Source organism: Fulmarus glacialis, unplaced genomic scaffold, assembly GCF_000690835.1.
Source record: "Fulmarus glacialis isolate BGI_N327 unplaced genomic scaffold, ASM69083v1 scaffold5791, whole genome shotgun sequence".
NCBI classification, from domain to species: domain Eukaryota; kingdom Metazoa; phylum Chordata; class Aves; order Procellariiformes; family Procellariidae; genus Fulmarus; species Fulmarus glacialis.
Window position 1 is genome coordinate 35,075 of NW_009193311.1, and position 18,223 is coordinate 53,297.

At 43.1% G+C, this 18,223-nt stretch overlaps 1 protein-coding gene across 2 annotated transcripts in view; it reads right to left on the minus strand.

Annotated features, from left to right (window-relative positions):
* Nucleotides 1-18,223, minus strand: part of LNX1 (ligand of numb-protein X 1, E3 ubiquitin protein ligase) — a 69,456-nt gene that overhangs the window by 35,074 nt on the left and 16,159 nt on the right. For both annotated transcript variants that reach the window (XM_009587392.1, XM_009587393.1), the window contains exon 2: nt 476-717. In XM_009587392.1, coding sequence (XP_009585687.1) covers nt 476-717 — 242 coding nt within the window. The remainder of the gene's footprint in view (nt 1-475; nt 718-18,223) is intronic.

An 18,223-nucleotide genomic window follows, 5' to 3' on the forward strand; every position in this document is an offset into this window, starting at 1 on the left:
ACATCCCCCAAGCTCCCAGGGCACTTATTAAGGTTTGTTTTCCTCCAAATACTTGGCAACTGCCAAAGACAGTTCCCAACAGGCTTTTGGGTAGGTGTCCATAACATGGTCTGTGGGGGTTACTTGGGCCACCATGTTTTGGGGAAGCCATTACACAGCTACACCACCTCTCCAGCACATCACCCATGCCATTTGCTCCTCCAACCGAGCTGACTTGCCTAAATAATCTTTCTTAAGACTTGCAGTTTGCGTGTGTGCAGCTAGTCTGTCTTCAGCTTGATGCTGCCCCTGGCCAAGCAAATCTAGTTTTCACCTCAAATCTATTGGGTCACTGAGTGCGCAATTTGACAAGCCATGTAAAATTAAACCTTTCACTTTCCCTTTTTTTTTTAAATCCTCCAACAACATATGTTTCACAGAAAACGAATGCTGAAAGAGGCCACCAGGCTCTGAAACCATCACTTTTAGTTCTTACTTCTGTTTCGGTTGCTGCGATGCAGGTCTCCAGGGCTGCTGCCCGACTGGCTGTCCTCTGAGGTGGGGCTGAAGGCTGGGTTCACCAGCCCCGGCTCATCTGTCATTAAGGCGATGGCCGCAGCTGCTGAGAGCTCGGGGCCCAGGGCGGCTACTGCTAAGCTGGAGCCATGGTCCGGAGAGCAGTCTTGGGAACGCCTCTTCCGTTCCTTAGTAAGGCCATAGTGGGATGCTCCTTTACATCTAAGGAGAAGGGAGGGAAAGGGAGACATGATAACAAGTTCTATTTAAATCTTGTGTACTTATGGAAATCATCTGGTGCCGAGGAATCACTCGAGTACAAACTGTGACAACGGTGGTGGCCAATAAAATACGGACACTTAACAAGAGGGAAAAATGCCAATCCTATCATGTTACACAGAATCAAAAAGAAGGAAAGCTGTTCTCCAAATTAGCTGAATTACCACCTTACATGGAAAGACTGGTCATGAAAAAATAGAGAGCCACAGCCTTCCTTGTAGTCTCATGTGTATAAATAGTTACTGCGGATGCAGGAGGACAGGAATACCAGGTGGCTAATTAAACCAGAGGCTACAGTCTATAATTTTCCCCTTGCCTCTGGTTAATGAAAGAGAGCAGGGTGAGGCCTGATAGCTTCTGCAGGTCTGCTGGTGAAATAAAAGGAACCTTACCCAGCCCTGTGCCCTGACAAATCTTCCCAGTCACAAAGGCGGTCACACCGGGAGCACAGTGCTGTGGTCCTTCATACAGGAGGCAGGGTCTGCCCTTCAGGTAGAGGCCAATGCAATCAATGAAGGGAGTTGAACACCTGGGGACTGTGGGACTCGAGTCCCCACGCAGTGCCTGTACAGACCATTTACTACTTGAACTGCACCTGATGAATTGTTTTCAAATCCAGCCATGCAGATGAAGTTTCCAGCTCTGCTATTCCAGCTCATTTGAGACACTAAAATAGAGGGGTCACCACCTTGACGGAGGAAGAGGTGCAAGAGGTGGTGGGGGGTCCCACTGGCCCCCCAGCCCCACCAGAGACAAGGAGGGAGCGCGGGACTCCCACTGAATGACTAAGCGCAGGTCCTCAGACCTCAGACCAAGGTCCTTGGGCCAGCCTGGGACTTCACCAGTTTAGAGACCTCAAAGCTGGTTCTAAAATAATTCTGGAAGAAAATCCAAATCCTAAATCCTGACTCAACCTCCGCAGTGACAAAATCCTCCATTTCTGGTGGAGACATGCATGTTCCCAGAAGAGCTGAAGATACAGCGTTGTAAGAGGCAAATTACAAACCTGCTTTGAAACAACTTCCTTGTGGTCCCAACTCCCTGCTCTAGATTCATCATAGACAGCAAAGGGAGGACCACACATGGCACTTCTTTCTTAAGACTTGTTAAAGAAAGTCACTTGAATGAAGTTAAAGGTCACCGTGCTCTTCATGAGTCAGTATTTAATTAAAGCTATAAAATAACTGAAGAGGCAGAGTGGCCCAAGGACACAGCACCTGTGACTTTTCTCCAGCACGAGTTCTGCCCAGCACCCACCCACTAGAACCTCATTCACTACATTAAAAAAAAATAATCTGCCTTTTAATCATAATCTAATGAGCTTGGCCTACTTTCAGTTACTATTATCTCTTTCTCCATAGCAAAGGCTAACTGATGACTTTCATAAAAGTGCCCTGTAGGACAAACTCACAGAAATAGCTGCAGAAACCCTTAGGGAGAAAAAGCTCTTCGTAATATATGGCATGCACAAAAGGCAATGCATAATACATACAGTACACAATGCTAGTGGGTTAAGTGTCAGAAAAAGAAGTAGTACACTGAACAGAGGCCTTGGAAGAGAAATGATTTATGGAAGCAGTTTCTGGGACAGAAAGATGAGATGAGAACGAGTCACAGAGCTCTCTATATCAGCTTTGGAGCAGCAGTTTAATTTCTTTTAGGGTATTGGATTTTTAGAGACAATTGAATTAAAAACCTTTTTTAGCACTAAATTATAATTTACCATCATTTACCATCATTTACCTCATACTGCTTCTGACAACTTCCATCTTAAAGAGGGAAAAAAAACCCCAACCCAAACTGTATCATGCTGATGCAGCTGTGTAAGGGCTTTGTATACGCTTTAAGGTTTGGATGGGAATGGCTGTGGCGGAAGTTATTTCTAAAACCTTTCACAAAAAAAAAGGAGGTGTCCCAAAGAAAATACTCTTGTGGAAGAGAAAGTTGGTCAACTATTTCAAAAGACCAACAGAAAAGCTATTTGGGGCACCTATTCCAAGATGAGACTGCAACAATAATCATGTAAAACAGAAACAAAGAGCTCTCCTGACTCCACTGCAGCAGGCATTTTCCCATTCCTTCCCCGAAAAAGAGGTCTGACTTCCTCTTAGCTTGAGCTGCTGGAAGCTGCACACTCCACCAGTATCCCGGCAGAATGCTCTCCCTTTTATTCCATAGGGAGCAGAACCACAAAGGCCTCCCCCTCTTGCAGTCTACCTAAACTTCTCCAACACAGCGTTTTGGGAAACCAGCTCCCCAGCATGGTTGACCTCTCCCACTTGCAGTGGGGTCACATTTACTAATCCAGCCTATGAATGCTCAACAATATAGTTAAAAATAGTCTAAAAAGCCACCACAACGAAACATACACAAGGAAATGGCTTCGGGGTGAATTGTTTGCTGTTCTCAAAAGACGGTATCTGCCTTACAGAGATCCTGCAAAGATTCAAATATGATAAGAGATATTCTTACTCCACATTTTATTATATTTTCCTCTGTTTTTGCTATGCCAGTAGGGTTTCAGTAGTTGATACTAGGGCACCAGCCTTGTGAATGGGTCCTCAAAAGAAGATATTTTTTTATTTTTAGTGTGTTGCATGAAGATCAACATGAAGATCAGAAGAGGCTCTGCCTAAAGATTCCCAGCTACATGGATTTAATTGCTGCCTGGTGCCCATCTGCACTTCACTACTAAAGCCTTCACTTTCTGTGGAAATCCTCACTCGCTGCTGCTGGCTGCACTGCAGACACCCAGTTAACAGCATCAATCCAACAGCAATGAACAGAAGACAGTTACTTTGAATGTAGAGAGGGCTGACACAGTTTAAGATGTGGCTTACTGGAGAAGACAAGTTGTCATGATACAAAGCACAAGGCATATCTTTCTAACTCTGCCAGAAATAGTTAAAAGAGAACCAAAGCTCTTCAAGTATGAGCACTGAAGCTATTTCTTAAATAATTGTGGCAGGCATAAACGAACACAAATCAAGCCTTCTTTCTTCAGATTAACACAGTGTCCTTGAAGAAGAAAAAAAGCCCCAAGCCCTCAAACTTGTAATAAAATCTGCAACAGCATCTCTTCACTTTCATTGTTTTCCTTGTGCTGACACTGCTGTGATAACAGAAAACAGAAGAGATGACTGTCTAAGTAGAATCATATTTATAGTGTCTCAGCTACATTTTTCCATATGGTTGGATTTGGCTTCCAGAAAAGAGAGATCCATAAAACAGTTACATGCCAGTACTAATTATGTCTCTCTCTGTGATTATTAATCAGCTGCTGATTTACAGCTGGATGAGCAGGATACCTGATTAATGTAGGCCAGTCAGAAAGCGAACCCAATGCTGTCTAGTGTCCAAGGTGAACTACAGATTTATATTCCTTCTCAGTCACACTGGATAGCAAGTACATCCGTGCAGCCGTATGATACTGAAACAATTTGAAGGCCAAAACTGAGAGAGATAAACAGACATGAATAATGAGTGTTGTACAGTTCATGCCATTAAAGTAGTGTCACTAGGTGCACACGGGAAATTCAGAAAATGGTTCCTTCTGTTTGCACGGCCTCTTTTATGAAGCAGAAATGTGCTGTCCTAAATGCTGGCTGTATGAACTAACCACTGGGCAGTGAGAGGGCAGTGGTGGCTGCTGAAACTTCACGTGGGGCTACGGTTCTGGCTGGCATCAACGCCGGTGGCCGCAGGTAGGCCTTGCCCCGCACCCTGCTCCACAGACGAGGGAGGCTCTGCGGCCCCGTCCTCAGGTGTAGCACATCCCAAGTGCTGGAGCCAGGAGACCCGAAACCCCGTGGCTGCTTTAACTCGCTCCTACCATTTGTAAAAACAAGCTTCGGTCAAACTCAAAGCCAACAGAAACATTTCCACGTAATTTGCAAATTCAAATGAAAACAGTGGTTTGAAAACAGAGATGTGTTTTCCTTGCAGCACCCATAACTCGCACAGGGTAGCGAGGAGGGCCTGGAAGTGGGGTTGACCTCTAGGATTTCCATCACTCAGGCTGACACAGGGACAAAACGTAAAGGCAAAACTAAACAAAGACAACTGCATGGATTTTTCACCTCAGTTCTAGCGGTCTAAATGAAACAAAATCACAAGCAAAAAATATATGTATATATTTATAATGCATTTGCTCTTTTAAAAATGCCCTGCTTTCTATCTGTGTCACTTCACAGGCTGTCAGTCTTTCTGCCTGTCTCACACCTGACTGCCTGGGCCAGAGACAGGGGAAAAGAGTGACTCTAGAGAGTGACAGTGTTTGTGAGCCAGGCCTGGCACAAATAAACAGAGCAGAAGCTCTCCCTGTCCCGTTCCAGAAGTACTTTCCCAACCTCACTTCCAGCACACTCATATTTTGGTGCTGTTTTGCTTTAGAGCAGCAGCAATGGACACATTGTCTGAGTGCAATTAAGAACAATGTATACAAAGCACTCACAATTGCCCAGCAGAAGACAATACTGCATAATGGGCTGTCACTGCTGATCCGAAGCTAAACCCTGACCAGGGTAGACAAGCATGTTTCAGCTATGCCCTCACTGCAAGCAGTCTCATCCCCTTGTAATTTGGGTTTGACACACACTGGGAGCAGAAGTACCAACAGTGTGTATCACACCCCAACTCCACCACACAAACTCCCCCAGCTGCTCTGGTACCCCCGAACTGATCTGTCGGAAAGGCTGATGGAGAAACTGAAGGTGACCAACAAGGAGTGTTTCGGATAACCTGGTGCTGATAACCTCACTTGTGAGACCAGGTGAGAGGCTCCTGCTACGTCTGGGAAGGAAGGGGGGGATTTGAAGCGGAGAGGCTGACTCACAAGAAGGTGTTGGCAATCCCTGCCCCACGGGAACCATTCACACCATGTGTGCATCAGCAGTGACTGTAGGCCAAACATAACACAAGAATCAACCATACGGATTTCAGGCCAAACACCTAACCTCTAAAGCTTTCTGAAACTCCATCAAAAGTGAGTGAACTAACTTGGTCAGTTCTTAGGCAGAGATCACACCAACAATTCTGATCTTACTTTTGCCAACCTTGCACCAGGAACTGGAGAAAAAAACCAAAAAAGGAGCAAGGCACCTAAACTCCAACCAAATCCCGTGTTACGGATCTAAGCTAAAAGGCAGCGAATGCACAATCCCCCTTCCAGACTAACCATACCAGTGCTTAAGAGGCCAGAGACATTAACATCTTCAGCAGTGAAGGTGACTAATACCTTGCTGCTTCTTACACCCAATGATGTTGTATCATCCTTGCTCAGAAATCTGGCTTCTGTGAATCCTGGTCCTACATGCAAAATTCCTCTTTTTTGCTATATATGAAAATAAATCCTGGAACTGAGTGCTTAATAGCAATGCTTTTTCCTTGGTAATTCTGAGTTCTTGCAAGGATTAACCACTGCATGAACACTGCGTATGAAAAAGGCTTCATAAATAAGTACCTGGTTTATTTTTTTTAAATGCATTTGCCTTTTCTGCTTTTTATAAAAGATTGTGTCATGTCAAGAGCATTCCTCAGGCTACTGTAATCACCAGCTATGGCTAGGAAGGCCCTGCCTACATTTAACTTTCCTCAATATTCATAAAGAAGGGGATGAGCCATCTAAAAAGCAAAGCTTAAACTCCTGGATTACAGTTTCCAACTAACATTCACTGAAAGTCAGGCTGCAAAAACCTTGTCTAAACATGCAACTAGAAACAGTCTGTTCTCTGCACCTGCACTTGAATTTCGTAATGCCAGCAACATTTCTAGATGCTCACCACTGCTGTTCTGTGTACTCTGTACCCTGGCATTGATGCACTTGGATATCCTCTCCCTGATGGTCTCCCTTAGCACAGTGTCAGAGGCTTGCCATTTTGTTTGGGAGAAAAAAATTGCTCATTTTTCACCTAATTTAAGTGGGAAATTGTCCCAGTTACTATTACTCTTTCACTTCAATAACCATGTAAACAAAAGTGTTTTAGAGATAGCTTCCTGACACCTGGGGCATCAGGGCTGGCTGGGAGGGAGGCACGGGCCGGCGGCTTGATCCCTGCTGCCTCCGGAGGGTTGAGGATGAGCGATTCCATCCTATGCCTCCATAAACACCAAAAAAAAATCAGCATGGAGATAACTATGATAGAAGTTCAGATGAGGAAAATGGCCTCTCTGTCTAGCTGTCAGAGAGATTTTCTCATGTTATTTGCTCTCTATTATCAACCAGAGACCTTTGCTGAAGGATAAACACATAGATTTAGTGATTCTATATTTTTGCATTACTACTCTATAAATATTTATAAAGGTCCTCATAACATTTATTTCTTTAAGCTAAAGTTATTTAGCTTAAATACTTTCCCACAAGATAGGAAAAACCTCTCAAATATCTTTTTTTTTTTTTTTCAGTTTAATTTCTGCATATCCCTGTTATGGTTTTCTTATGGTTTTTGTTCTAATGAAGCCATCATAATTCAACAAACTCTGGAACTACCTTACTACTAAAGCCTAAAGATGTGCTGTGTCCTATCTGTAAAGATCTGACCCCAGGGAAGGGATGTCATTTCTACAATGTTTTTGCACTATGATGCTGTCAAACAAAATATATTTGTATATTATAAAAGGAACGTGTGCAGGAGTATCTGTATACTTACACTTCCACGTCAGCTACTCTGTACAAATTTGGGTGCACCACTAGAAAAAGGACCTATAGTTCCCACAGTTCAAAAAAAAAAAAGGTTTTCTAAGCATATGAAGAAAATATATATTGAGCATTCTTTATAATTACTATGTTAGTCATCAGCTACAGTGACGTACTCCCATTTTTGTGATTTGGTTGCTGAGAAGGAGGAGCAAGCATGGCTAGCGATTGTCGTACAGGCCCTTGAAAGCATTCTGCATTGGTGAAGAATGCAATTGCTGTTCAGAGTTCAGCCCCTACAGTTCCCAAAACTACCGACGGACAGACAGCCGGTGCCAGGCACAAACTGAACAAGCATTCAATGGAAACCAAATCCCTATTTTAAATTTGACTGCTCATGAGGGAATGGAGGGATGTCCGGATTTCCTACTAGTTTTCAGGAGAGTTGAAAGAACTTGGAACACATTTTTATTCTTAAATAAATCGTAGAGTTTAAACTTCACATACATGCTACCAAAGTCTCATGTAACATGTGGTCATATTTAAGCTTCTTTTCCCCTTCTCTTTAAAAAGCAAAAAGTTTTATTTCAACCACCATCATCAGCTTCTATTACAAAATCTTTTAAAAGGCCCATTAACCTCCATCATGGGAACAGGGAATTGGAAGAAATAGGTAAACAATACTAGTTGCCTGAAACTGTGGGCAAAAATCATGACTGGGATTATTGTGCAATGATCCCAGTTGCTGTTGGGACTGTGTACAAATTGTTGGTCCGGATCATGTTCTCTCCCTCCCCTGACACTTCTTCCAGGCCATTACTCTGTCACTGATTATTTTGAAACTACAACCATACTGATTTCTCTTCAAGGTTCAAGCATTGTTTCAAGTTCTAGTCTTAAACCATTCCAACAAATTGCAGCTGTCTTACACACAGGGGAATGGAGCTGTAAATTGCTAGAGACAGCTGAGATGGGCAAGTCAGCATACGGGCTGCAAATGTCAACTTCTTGTATGGATTAGCACAGCTTCTCTATTGTGCCTAACACAACTACTACTTTAGAGAAGCTAATATTCACAACTGACTTTGTGGCTTCACCTTCTGTTGCCCCTTCCCCACCTGTGCCCAAGCCACCAATGCTCTGAGAATGCAGAAGGGCATCAGCAGCCAGTTCCCACTGCTCACATAAGGCATAGCCTTGGGTTGCTGCTATAGCTTCTACCTTTTCATGCTGCTTTTAAATGAGATGCTTGTAGAACACAAGCAGACCCCGAGCAACAAAAATGAGGAATTAACCAGGCTGAAAGACTGCAGTCAGCCTATTAACCATTATTTGCTCCTAGATTACTATAAGCAAACATTTTTTGTCACAGGGAAGTTACTGGCCAGAAGTACAGAACCACAGTGATCTTGTGTGATGCAAAACAACAGCAGTATTTATTTATACTGAACTAACTCAATTAAATACTGAAGCTCCCCAGGAGTCAGCTAATAATATTAAACATATCTCATGCAACTCACACCAGCTGGCACAAACAAAGAAAACAGAGGAGCAGCACACTATAACTCTTGGTAGATGCTCAGGTACTGACACAGCAAGGAACCTATGAGTACCTGGGTAGGAGAGTCAGAGCAAAATAAGAGGGAAAAATAAAACACGTGGCACTAAGATTTTTGAGCTGGTGAGAACCTGTAAACGTTGTTGATGGCTTCTAGTGCTTTTAGCATTCAACAGTTTATAGTACATCATTTAAACCTGCTAATCCTGTTCAAGTGCTGCGTTAAAGTCCTAAAGTACTAAAAACTCCTCTTGACTTCAGTGAAGCTGGAGCTTGATCGAAACTTTACCAGGTGCTTTCATCACCTTCCAGAATTGCACCGTTTTCTATGCAACACACTTAAAAGCTTCAGCCTTCCCAGCTCTTGAAGAAGAGTAAAACTGGAATATTGTTTCATAAGAAAGTGAGAAAACATAAAAGAGGTTTCTTCATTGTAAACTTGGGTACTTATCAATACTCCTATATTCTTTTATCTACAATCGGTGTGCACGAGGGAGCAATCGCATGCATTGTATATCAGTTGGGTATTTGGAAAGTAACATAACACTTGCCATCAACAGCTGTCAGATTCATATCTGGTTTTCAGGTCCATCCAAGACCACTCAAAGAACAGCACTGGTACTCTGCAGGCAATCTTGACTACTGATTTTGCCTTATACTAATAAAATAATAATACAATCTTTTTATAGTAGGAACTGAGATCGTATGTAATGAGACTGCAGCAGGTTCACTGAATATTTTCCTCACTGAGAACCTGAACTGAAAAATGAGCCTAAGGAAAATCACAGCATATATATACAAAGGCTCAAAAAATGTTAATCATTTAACTGCTAAAATCAAGTTATCTGTGACAAAAACAACAAGTGCAAGGACAAAGAAGTTCTTAAGGCATTGCAATGCTATACCTCATAACACTGCACAATCCAATACACTGAATTTTTCAAATTATGTGGATACACATATAATTAATATTAAGAATAAGCATTCAATCTGTTGATTCATGTGTTTTTCATGTTCATTGTTCAGTGTTTTGATCACCGGATTATATTCAACAGGTATAACTAGTCTCCTGGAACTTAGTATCTCAGCGTTGTCTTCCCCTCCTACTATCCCCACCTATACTATAAAAACTTTATGATGCAGTGAGCAAAATATGCTTGCAATGGGACAAGGGCTTTTGTTTTTTTAACAAGAGTGACAATATCAGTGTAACCCAATTCCTGCAGCTACAGGCAGAAGAGCCTGCCAGACAGAAACTTTGCCTTTACACATACTTAGCACACATTTCTATTTAAAATAAAACTAATTACAGTATCTGCTATGTCACAGACCCAACAAGCCAGCACTACTGAGGGCAGGTTTGAGATTTCTGTTGGCACAAAGCAGTGACACACGCACATAAGTCTCTAGATGTAAAATAATAAAAAGGGAACATTGCATTAAATTTCAAGATGTTTTTTCAACCCAAGGCTTGGGTTTACTAATATGTTCTCCACTGGAATTTGAAATTACAGGAAACAATGGGGCTGCAGCCAGTAAATAATGAACGCTGTCTTTACACTTTCTTATTGACAGAACATGCTATGGACAGCCACCCACAGCTCTAGCTCTGGTGGCACTTGCTGCACTTGCCTCTGACTTCAGTGAGCCAAAAGTCATATAAGATCCCTTTTAGGTCGGCATGGGTATCTAAATTACATTGCTAACACACCTTGGGACACATCAGGCTCTGAACACATACTTGCCTCCTCATGGGGAAGGTCAGAAAAAGGTCTCAGCACACCTTCTCAGAAATTGAAAAACCACAGAAATCCGTGTCAGATGCCCATCTGAGTGTTGAACAAACATCTCCGCCACCATGTCTAAGTAGCATCTTAAGTTGTCACAAATGTTTCCCATTTTAAAAAGTAGTTCTCCTGTCTTTTCAAGTCCAATGTCTGATACTCAGCGAGGACCCTGAATCAGTCCTGTAAGAAGTGAACTGCATGTGACTCATGAATCATTGTGTCTTAAAACCCTAAAACAACACGGGCTCCTTGTAGGGGTGGGGAAGGAAGAGTACAACATTTCCTGGTGTATCACAGAGCTCAGTTTCCAAGATTTCAGCCTAAATGAGTATTGACACTGGCATAAGAAGTACATAAGTCACACTATTGAGTAAATAGCTCATTACAATAGTTTTTTGTGAAGATAACATAGCCAACAGTACATTTTGCTAAAGAAATACCTTCTGGCTTCTAGTCCTCCTGGCTCTGTAGTCTTCCCCTTTGCATGTATGGCTGGAAGAGGATGGATCAGAGGGACCAGTTTTCAGAACAAAACTCTCCAAACCCATTGGGCATGCAAAAATCTTCACTGCTTGTGGTTTTATGGGTTCCACCCAGTTGAATATGAGATATTTCACCCTCCCATTAAAATAAACACACATTGTAAAAGCATTGAAAGGCTCCAGAAAGTCCATATCCAGCCACAGCACAAGTATGGCTGGAATGTTGTTTACAGTCTTCTGAAAGCTCACGTGGTAGGAAATGCTCACTTACGCTGTAAAAATTGTGAAAAACACTTTTTTTGAATCACCATTTTTTAACAGAACTATCAGAAATACTTTTAACCCGAATTTCTTTAGCCAAATCTGAAAAAAGGCCAATCCACTCAGCCTTCTCCCCATATAGCTACCTACAGGCAGTGCTGCGCTCAATACCATGGAAAGCATCAAAAAATGCAGTGGTGCTGTTTTCCTCCTGTTGTACGTGGACCACTGTCAGCACTCTCTTGGCAAGGGAGGGTGACGGAGTTCACACCCTCACACCTGAGTTTTCAGGAGTGCTCTAACCACTAAAGCTCAGGTCAGGTTGGGGTAAGGCTGATCCCTGCTCCTCCTGCTGAAAGAGGTGGATTAAGCAAGAGGGAGCCCGATGCTATCGCCAAATGAAAAACTGGTGCCTGAGGAGGGAGATCTGAGTCCTGCTTCAAAGGCTGCTGTGGTTTTTCAGTTGAAGTTGGGCGAGGTTCATAAGAAAAGACATTGTCCTCTGTTAGCCCAACCAGTGTCTTGGGGCAAAACTGGCAATACCATCTGGGCACACAAGCCCTTCTTCAGTCTGAAGCTGAAGAAGTGACCTTTGAGGCTTCAAATATAGGTTGAGAACCTCTCCATAAAAAGGTGTCTTGTTTTCTTAGACCACCAGGATTTAACTGTTGAATCAAGGGATAAAATGCATAAACTAGGGTGGAAGCAGGAATCCAACCCCGGAACTCCTTCATTACAGAAGATGCCTCCAGCATCTTCAGGTATCTTATTACCAACAACACAAAATGGATTTCCCTGACTAAGGCAAGGATCACAAGATCACGCAGTAGCCTAGGCTGGAAGGGACCTCAAAAGGTCATCTGGTCCAACCTTTCGTGGGAAAGGGAGCCTAGATGAGATTATCTAGCACTCCAATTGCATCTTGAAAACATTTCCAGTGATGGGAAATCTACCACGTCCCTGGGTAGGTTGATCCAGTGAATGATTGTTCTCACTGTAAAAAAGTAGGAGAAGAAGAAAGTAGCTTTTGCACCATATCTTACTTTAAGCCTAAGTTGCTCAGGCTGCTGCTTCTTCATATTCCGTAACTTGCAGATGCTATAGGTTTCTTTAGGTTTTCTTAGTCACTTCTACTCTCTCAGATTTCATGCTATTTTTGCATAATATAAATAACAAAAAATGTTTTTACTCTTTTTTTCTTTAACTATTCAATTAATTAAAAAAAGTTCAGGGTAAAAGGCAGTCATCTCATACTGTCCTGTTACAAAACACATTAAGTTATGTACTCTTCCTACTAAAATAGAGGAAATAGAAAAAAATCCCAAAATGTTCTTTAGGAAGCTGCTCTTTCATTCCCCCTTTTATGCCACTGCAGCCATGGGAATTCCAGTATTCAAGCTCTAAAAACTATTTTCGCTTCTGAAATTAAAAAATAAACATCATGGATGCAGCTAGGCACCTAGAACACCGTGGGCAAACCTGGGCAGCAGGTTTGGAGAACTGAACCTTGAGCATGAGCTGCAATTATATTCCCCTAGGTAATCCAAGATGGTGGCCTTGCCCCTGCTGTCCTAGGAGAGGGCACATCCTGCTTGACCTTGCTGCTCCCACAAAATGGATGGAGGCTGCTGTGCGAGAAGCTGCCTTGAAATGAATCCAAATCCTGAATTCTCTGTGACAGGTTGTGGCATCTGGGTGACTCAGCCAGCCTCTGCGCCCGAGGCTGTTCAGCCCAGGCTGTGATTTTGTTAACGTCACAATTTAAGTAGACTTGGGTCTCATTAGCAGTGATAATGGACCCCCTGAAGGAAAACCAAGGTGGCATAGGAAATTATGTCAGTTCATTATCGGCTCTGAAAGGGGGATAATTACATCCATCTTCTCCAAACTGAGATGACCCTGGTCCTTCAGAAGGGAGCTGGAAATCTATCCTCCAGCAGCGTGCTCACGCCATGCCTCATCACCTGCTAATTTTCACAGCGAAGGCCCTACCCACACCATCACCCAAGGTGACCCAAGCCATCACCAACAGACAGGATCTCCAGCTGGACATCTACACATCTACATGTGTCCAGCAGACGGCAGAATACTGGGGGCATTGGACATTTTGGCAGCCCAGATTCAGACATACATAAAACAAATCCTACTTGTTTCATGTAAATATTACCGCAACAGCCTGTCAATGCAGATGGCTCATCGAGCCAAACTGACCAGCTTTATAACAAAGAATAATCTTACAGCTACAATGAGAAAACTTTCTCTGGTTCCAAAATATCCGCCCCAGCCTGACATGAACATTGAGGTTAAAAAAAATTGAGTAGACAGACTAAACAAAACTGGTATGCATTTAAATATTTACACTAGCAATTGAGACATGGGTGTCTGTTTTAATATTTTTTGCAATGCCTCGGACCAGTGGTTGGTGGTTTACCTATCTTCAGCTGGTTGTACCTTCTGAGGAACTCCTTAACTGCTCCTGAACCAGGTTCACTTCCTGGAAGGGCAAAGCCAGACGCTCAGTGCTCAGCACCGTGTGTTTATAAGGGTGCGATCCAGAGAGAAAAGGCGGAGGAGGAAGAAAGGGAAAGAAATACCTAACAATTTAGTGACTGTAAACAGAACAACAGCTTCATGGCAAGTTATTTTCTTATTTCTTTAAAAGCTGATTGAAGATGCTACACCATCACGTAGGAGGGTTTGCTGAGTACTGGCATTAAGGAGACCTTCCAAAATTGAGCGCAAACTGTTCTGCAAAGGCTAACCACGTCAGCCTCCAGAGATGGTGCTGCTTGTTAAAGGATTGTCTGCAATAGGGAAGTGCATGATTACTGTAGTGGTTGTGGAATGATACCTTAGCCACACTACATATATTATACGTGTAGAAACACACATCTGAGAATAGCTTCCCTGGAGACATCCCTGTTCCAGAGTAAGAGCATTCACCAGAGACACTGCCCTAGAGTAAGAACAGTACTGTCACTTCACACTCAGCTTTATTATGGACCAACTTCCCTGTGTGCTCAAACCATCTTTTTTGGGATAACTTCTGCCTTTTCTTCCCTGCCCTTTCTTCTGGGTGCCAAACGGAAACGGTGGGAGCTCCCAGTGCAAATCTTAGGTGTTAGTTTCCCGATGCCATTGCACCCTGTAACTCCAGGTTCTGCATTCTGAGCTCCTTTCTTCACATTAGTAGTGACCATGTGTAATCAAGGTATCAGAACGATCATGGCTTCTTTTCAAGTCTACAAAGGTACCTGCCCATTTCTTAACCCACAAAGAATCAGGCGTAACGAAGCACAGCCATTCCTGATGATGGACATAAGAAACGCAGGGAAGTGAAGCAAGTTATCTGTTGATAACTTGTTTTCTGTTAATAAGCATCTTAAAAGTATCATTTTAATTCCATTGCCCTAACAAAACTTAAGGGGTAAAAAGATGTCCCAACTCAGTAGGCAGACTTTTCTGACAGCATCCTTTATAAAAGAACCTATCTCTGTAAAAGGTGATTCATTTGATCAGCTGTGTCTAGCGGTGGTTCAGGATCAATAAAGAAGTGATATTGTCCTGTAGTTCAAGCTCTGGAGCTCTGTGAGAGCCAAGGTCTACCCCTCACCATGCCACATCTTGAAAACAAGTTACAAGCTTGCTTTATTTCACGTGTAATAAAAAGTCCTTAGGGCTTACTATGTTTTTGTTCAATGTCTCCCACAACACAGATTTGGCTCGTTTGTGAGTTCTTTAAACTGCCAGAGCACAAAAAGCAATAAGAATAAAAGCAGTCCCATACAGCCCTAACTGGAGGAATGGCACTTTTATTCCCCTTCAGATACCTCAGCATCTCTAGCAAAAAGGAGAGAGGGGAATGAAAATAACAGACACTCATCTACCTTCTAAAAGCACAAAAGAGGTTGGGACTGGAAAGAAAGCTCTGGAGCTGCGTCCAAGTGTTGGTAAAGACACAAAATCATGGATCACCCAAATTTCAGTGCTCAGCCCTGGGCCTGACAGCTCACCATTGGCTTGCAAGGGCAAGGACGGTTTCTCTTCAACGTGACTATTTCAGAAGACCTGGAAGGAGCGCTCTTTGTAAAGCAGTCAGAAGGGAGGGGAGGATAACATCAGCAACTGCTTCCCTGGCACAGGGGACCATAGGCAGCACAGATGTTCTTTTTGGAAATGTCAGAGAGGAAAAAAACGTGCCGAGGGAATTGTCATCGGCGGACTGCACAATAGGTGATTCCAGAATAATGCTTCACACAGTCATAATCTTTTCTTGAAAACATTGCTCAGGAAGCCCAGGTCTGACTAACTTTGCAAATAGCAAACACCGCTTGAAAAGCAGACATGTAAATTATAAAATCACTTAGGATCCCGTTTCCCTGTTGCTCTCTGATGAAGGAAAGCACAGGCATGTCTCAGCACAGATGCTGCAGCTGAGATAACCCTGTATCAGCCCTCTCCTGCCTGGTCACAGCACGTCCAGGGAATGTTAGCAGGAGGATTTCAGGCCATACCCATGGCTCCACCTCTCTCTCTTTGTCTGCCCCCTTCGCAAGCTGCCCGCCACAGGGAAGGTCCGTGCAGGGCCAGTCATCTCACCGGTGTCCACAGACAAATAGTGAAACACTGTCCCTGGGCTCTGCAGGACATCACGCACCTTCGGCGGCAAAACATGATCTCAAGGTTGTTTTGAAATCTGGTGTATGCCCATGCAGGAAGCCATGGCAGCTCTCAGGTGGACACAGGGCTGCCTCCTGTCCTCCTCAGTGTCCAGGGCCTCCCCAAGCGGGAGGATGGGGACAGAGGGAGGGAGGAGTGTCATATGGTGTCGTCAGGAAAAACTTCTTTACTGAAAGAGTGGTCAGGCCTTGGAACAGGCTGCCCAGGGAAGTGGTAGAGTCACCATCCCTGGAAGTATTTAAAAGACGTGTAGATGAGGCGCTTAGGGACATGGTTTAGTGGGCATGGTGGTGTTGGGTTAACAGTTGGACTTGATGATCTTAGAGGTCTTTTCCAACCTTAATGATTCTATGATTCTATGATTCTATGGTGCCAGACCTATCCCATTCTCGAGCACTACCAGGAGATGGGGGAAAATCACACACAGAAGCTTTTTGAATGAAGAAGACCCAAACTGTAAGCCCTGAATTTGCCTGCAGTCAACAGAAAAAACCCAAACCTGAACCCTCTGCTTCCTTGTGCCCGGGACAAAGAGGTAAAATGGAGACACCAAAATGATTCCTTCTTCATCCCCATCACTGTGGTCAACCAGAGATGTGGTGAGAGGGGAACAGGAGCCATCCCCAGCATATAGCTACACCGTTCAGCTTCTTCAGTAGCTTCTGAGACAGGTAGCAAGTCTATTCATCCCCTAAACCCCTTGAGGCCTTCTGTGGCAATATGGATGACCCTTACAAGGACTAGACTCAAGGCTGGAAACAAACAGGGATCTTTCCGCACTCTCACTCTTTAGCGGCAGATCTGACCATTCGGTGGCAGGTCGCTATTTTGTCCTCAGTCCTGCTACTCTTCTGAAAACATCCTGCTTCAAAGGGACTTTCTGGTCAGTGTTAAAGTCATGGAGTTTGTGCCTGCTGATGCTGGGAGATAAATTTCAAAAAAAACTGTGAGGAAAGTCACAATTTTGTAAGATCTGTTCTCAGGGAGCTACCATTATCACAAGGGACAGGAAAAGTGGAGTCTGAGGTTTTACAAAGCTCCCACACAGGGGCGTGGGGTTTTTTTTGGAGGGTGTTGTTACAGAGATTGCAGAAGTTGGAATCTATGACATTTTATTTGTATTGTTTCAACTCATTCACCCACACACCCTCAAGGGATGTTCTGTTTTTTAAAATTGCTGTTTCTGTTAAAAACAGTGTGGTGTGAATCAGTGTGGTTTTCCCCCCAAATATTTTTGTGGATCTCTACTACTCTATCTCTCTGCTATATATATATGTAAAAAATAGATGTTTGCCCATGTACGCAAAACCTCATTTTCTTCCTAATACGTTCCAATCAAAATCAAGAGAGTCATTTGCTGAAGTCAGTGGAATAATATCTGTATAGAACTAATCTAAGTGAGGAAAAAATCAAGCATGTTGATATTACTCTTTTCACTTCTTCCATCTTCCATAGCTTCCTCTGCCTGAGTATGGAAATAGCCGTAACTAGAGATGAGGTCCCCGAACCAAACACATCAGCTAGGTAAGAGGAATTGAACAATATAGGGATAGAACTTAACGATGCCTATTTTCTTGGCTTATTTTATTTTCATTGTTTGTAGTGGGTTTTGTAGGACAGTTTCCAACTCTTCTAAGGATTTCAGTCCAGGTGGTAATTTAACTAGGCAGAGGATCAGTAGATAAAACTCTGATTAGATGTCAGTTCTACAATTGAGCTATTTCACAGCTTGGCTTAACCTATGTTTAGTCTAACAGATAAATGTTTAGAGTTCACCAGGACTGACGAAGCGAAGTTAATATAAAGAGAGTCTCACCAAACCTGGTCAATCCATAAAGCTTTCTTTGTATTTAGCCTGTTTTGCTGAAGTTAAGCTCCACAGCTTAAATTTACCGTTTACTCATACATTAATCCATAAATTTAAAATAAGAAGCATAACCAACTCAGAGTTTTGCAGTGCTGCAATAGTGCAAGGAGATGGAAGACACATGGCTCGGCGTGCTCAGCATCATTGCAGTTAACTACAGGGGGCCCCGACAGATCAAAG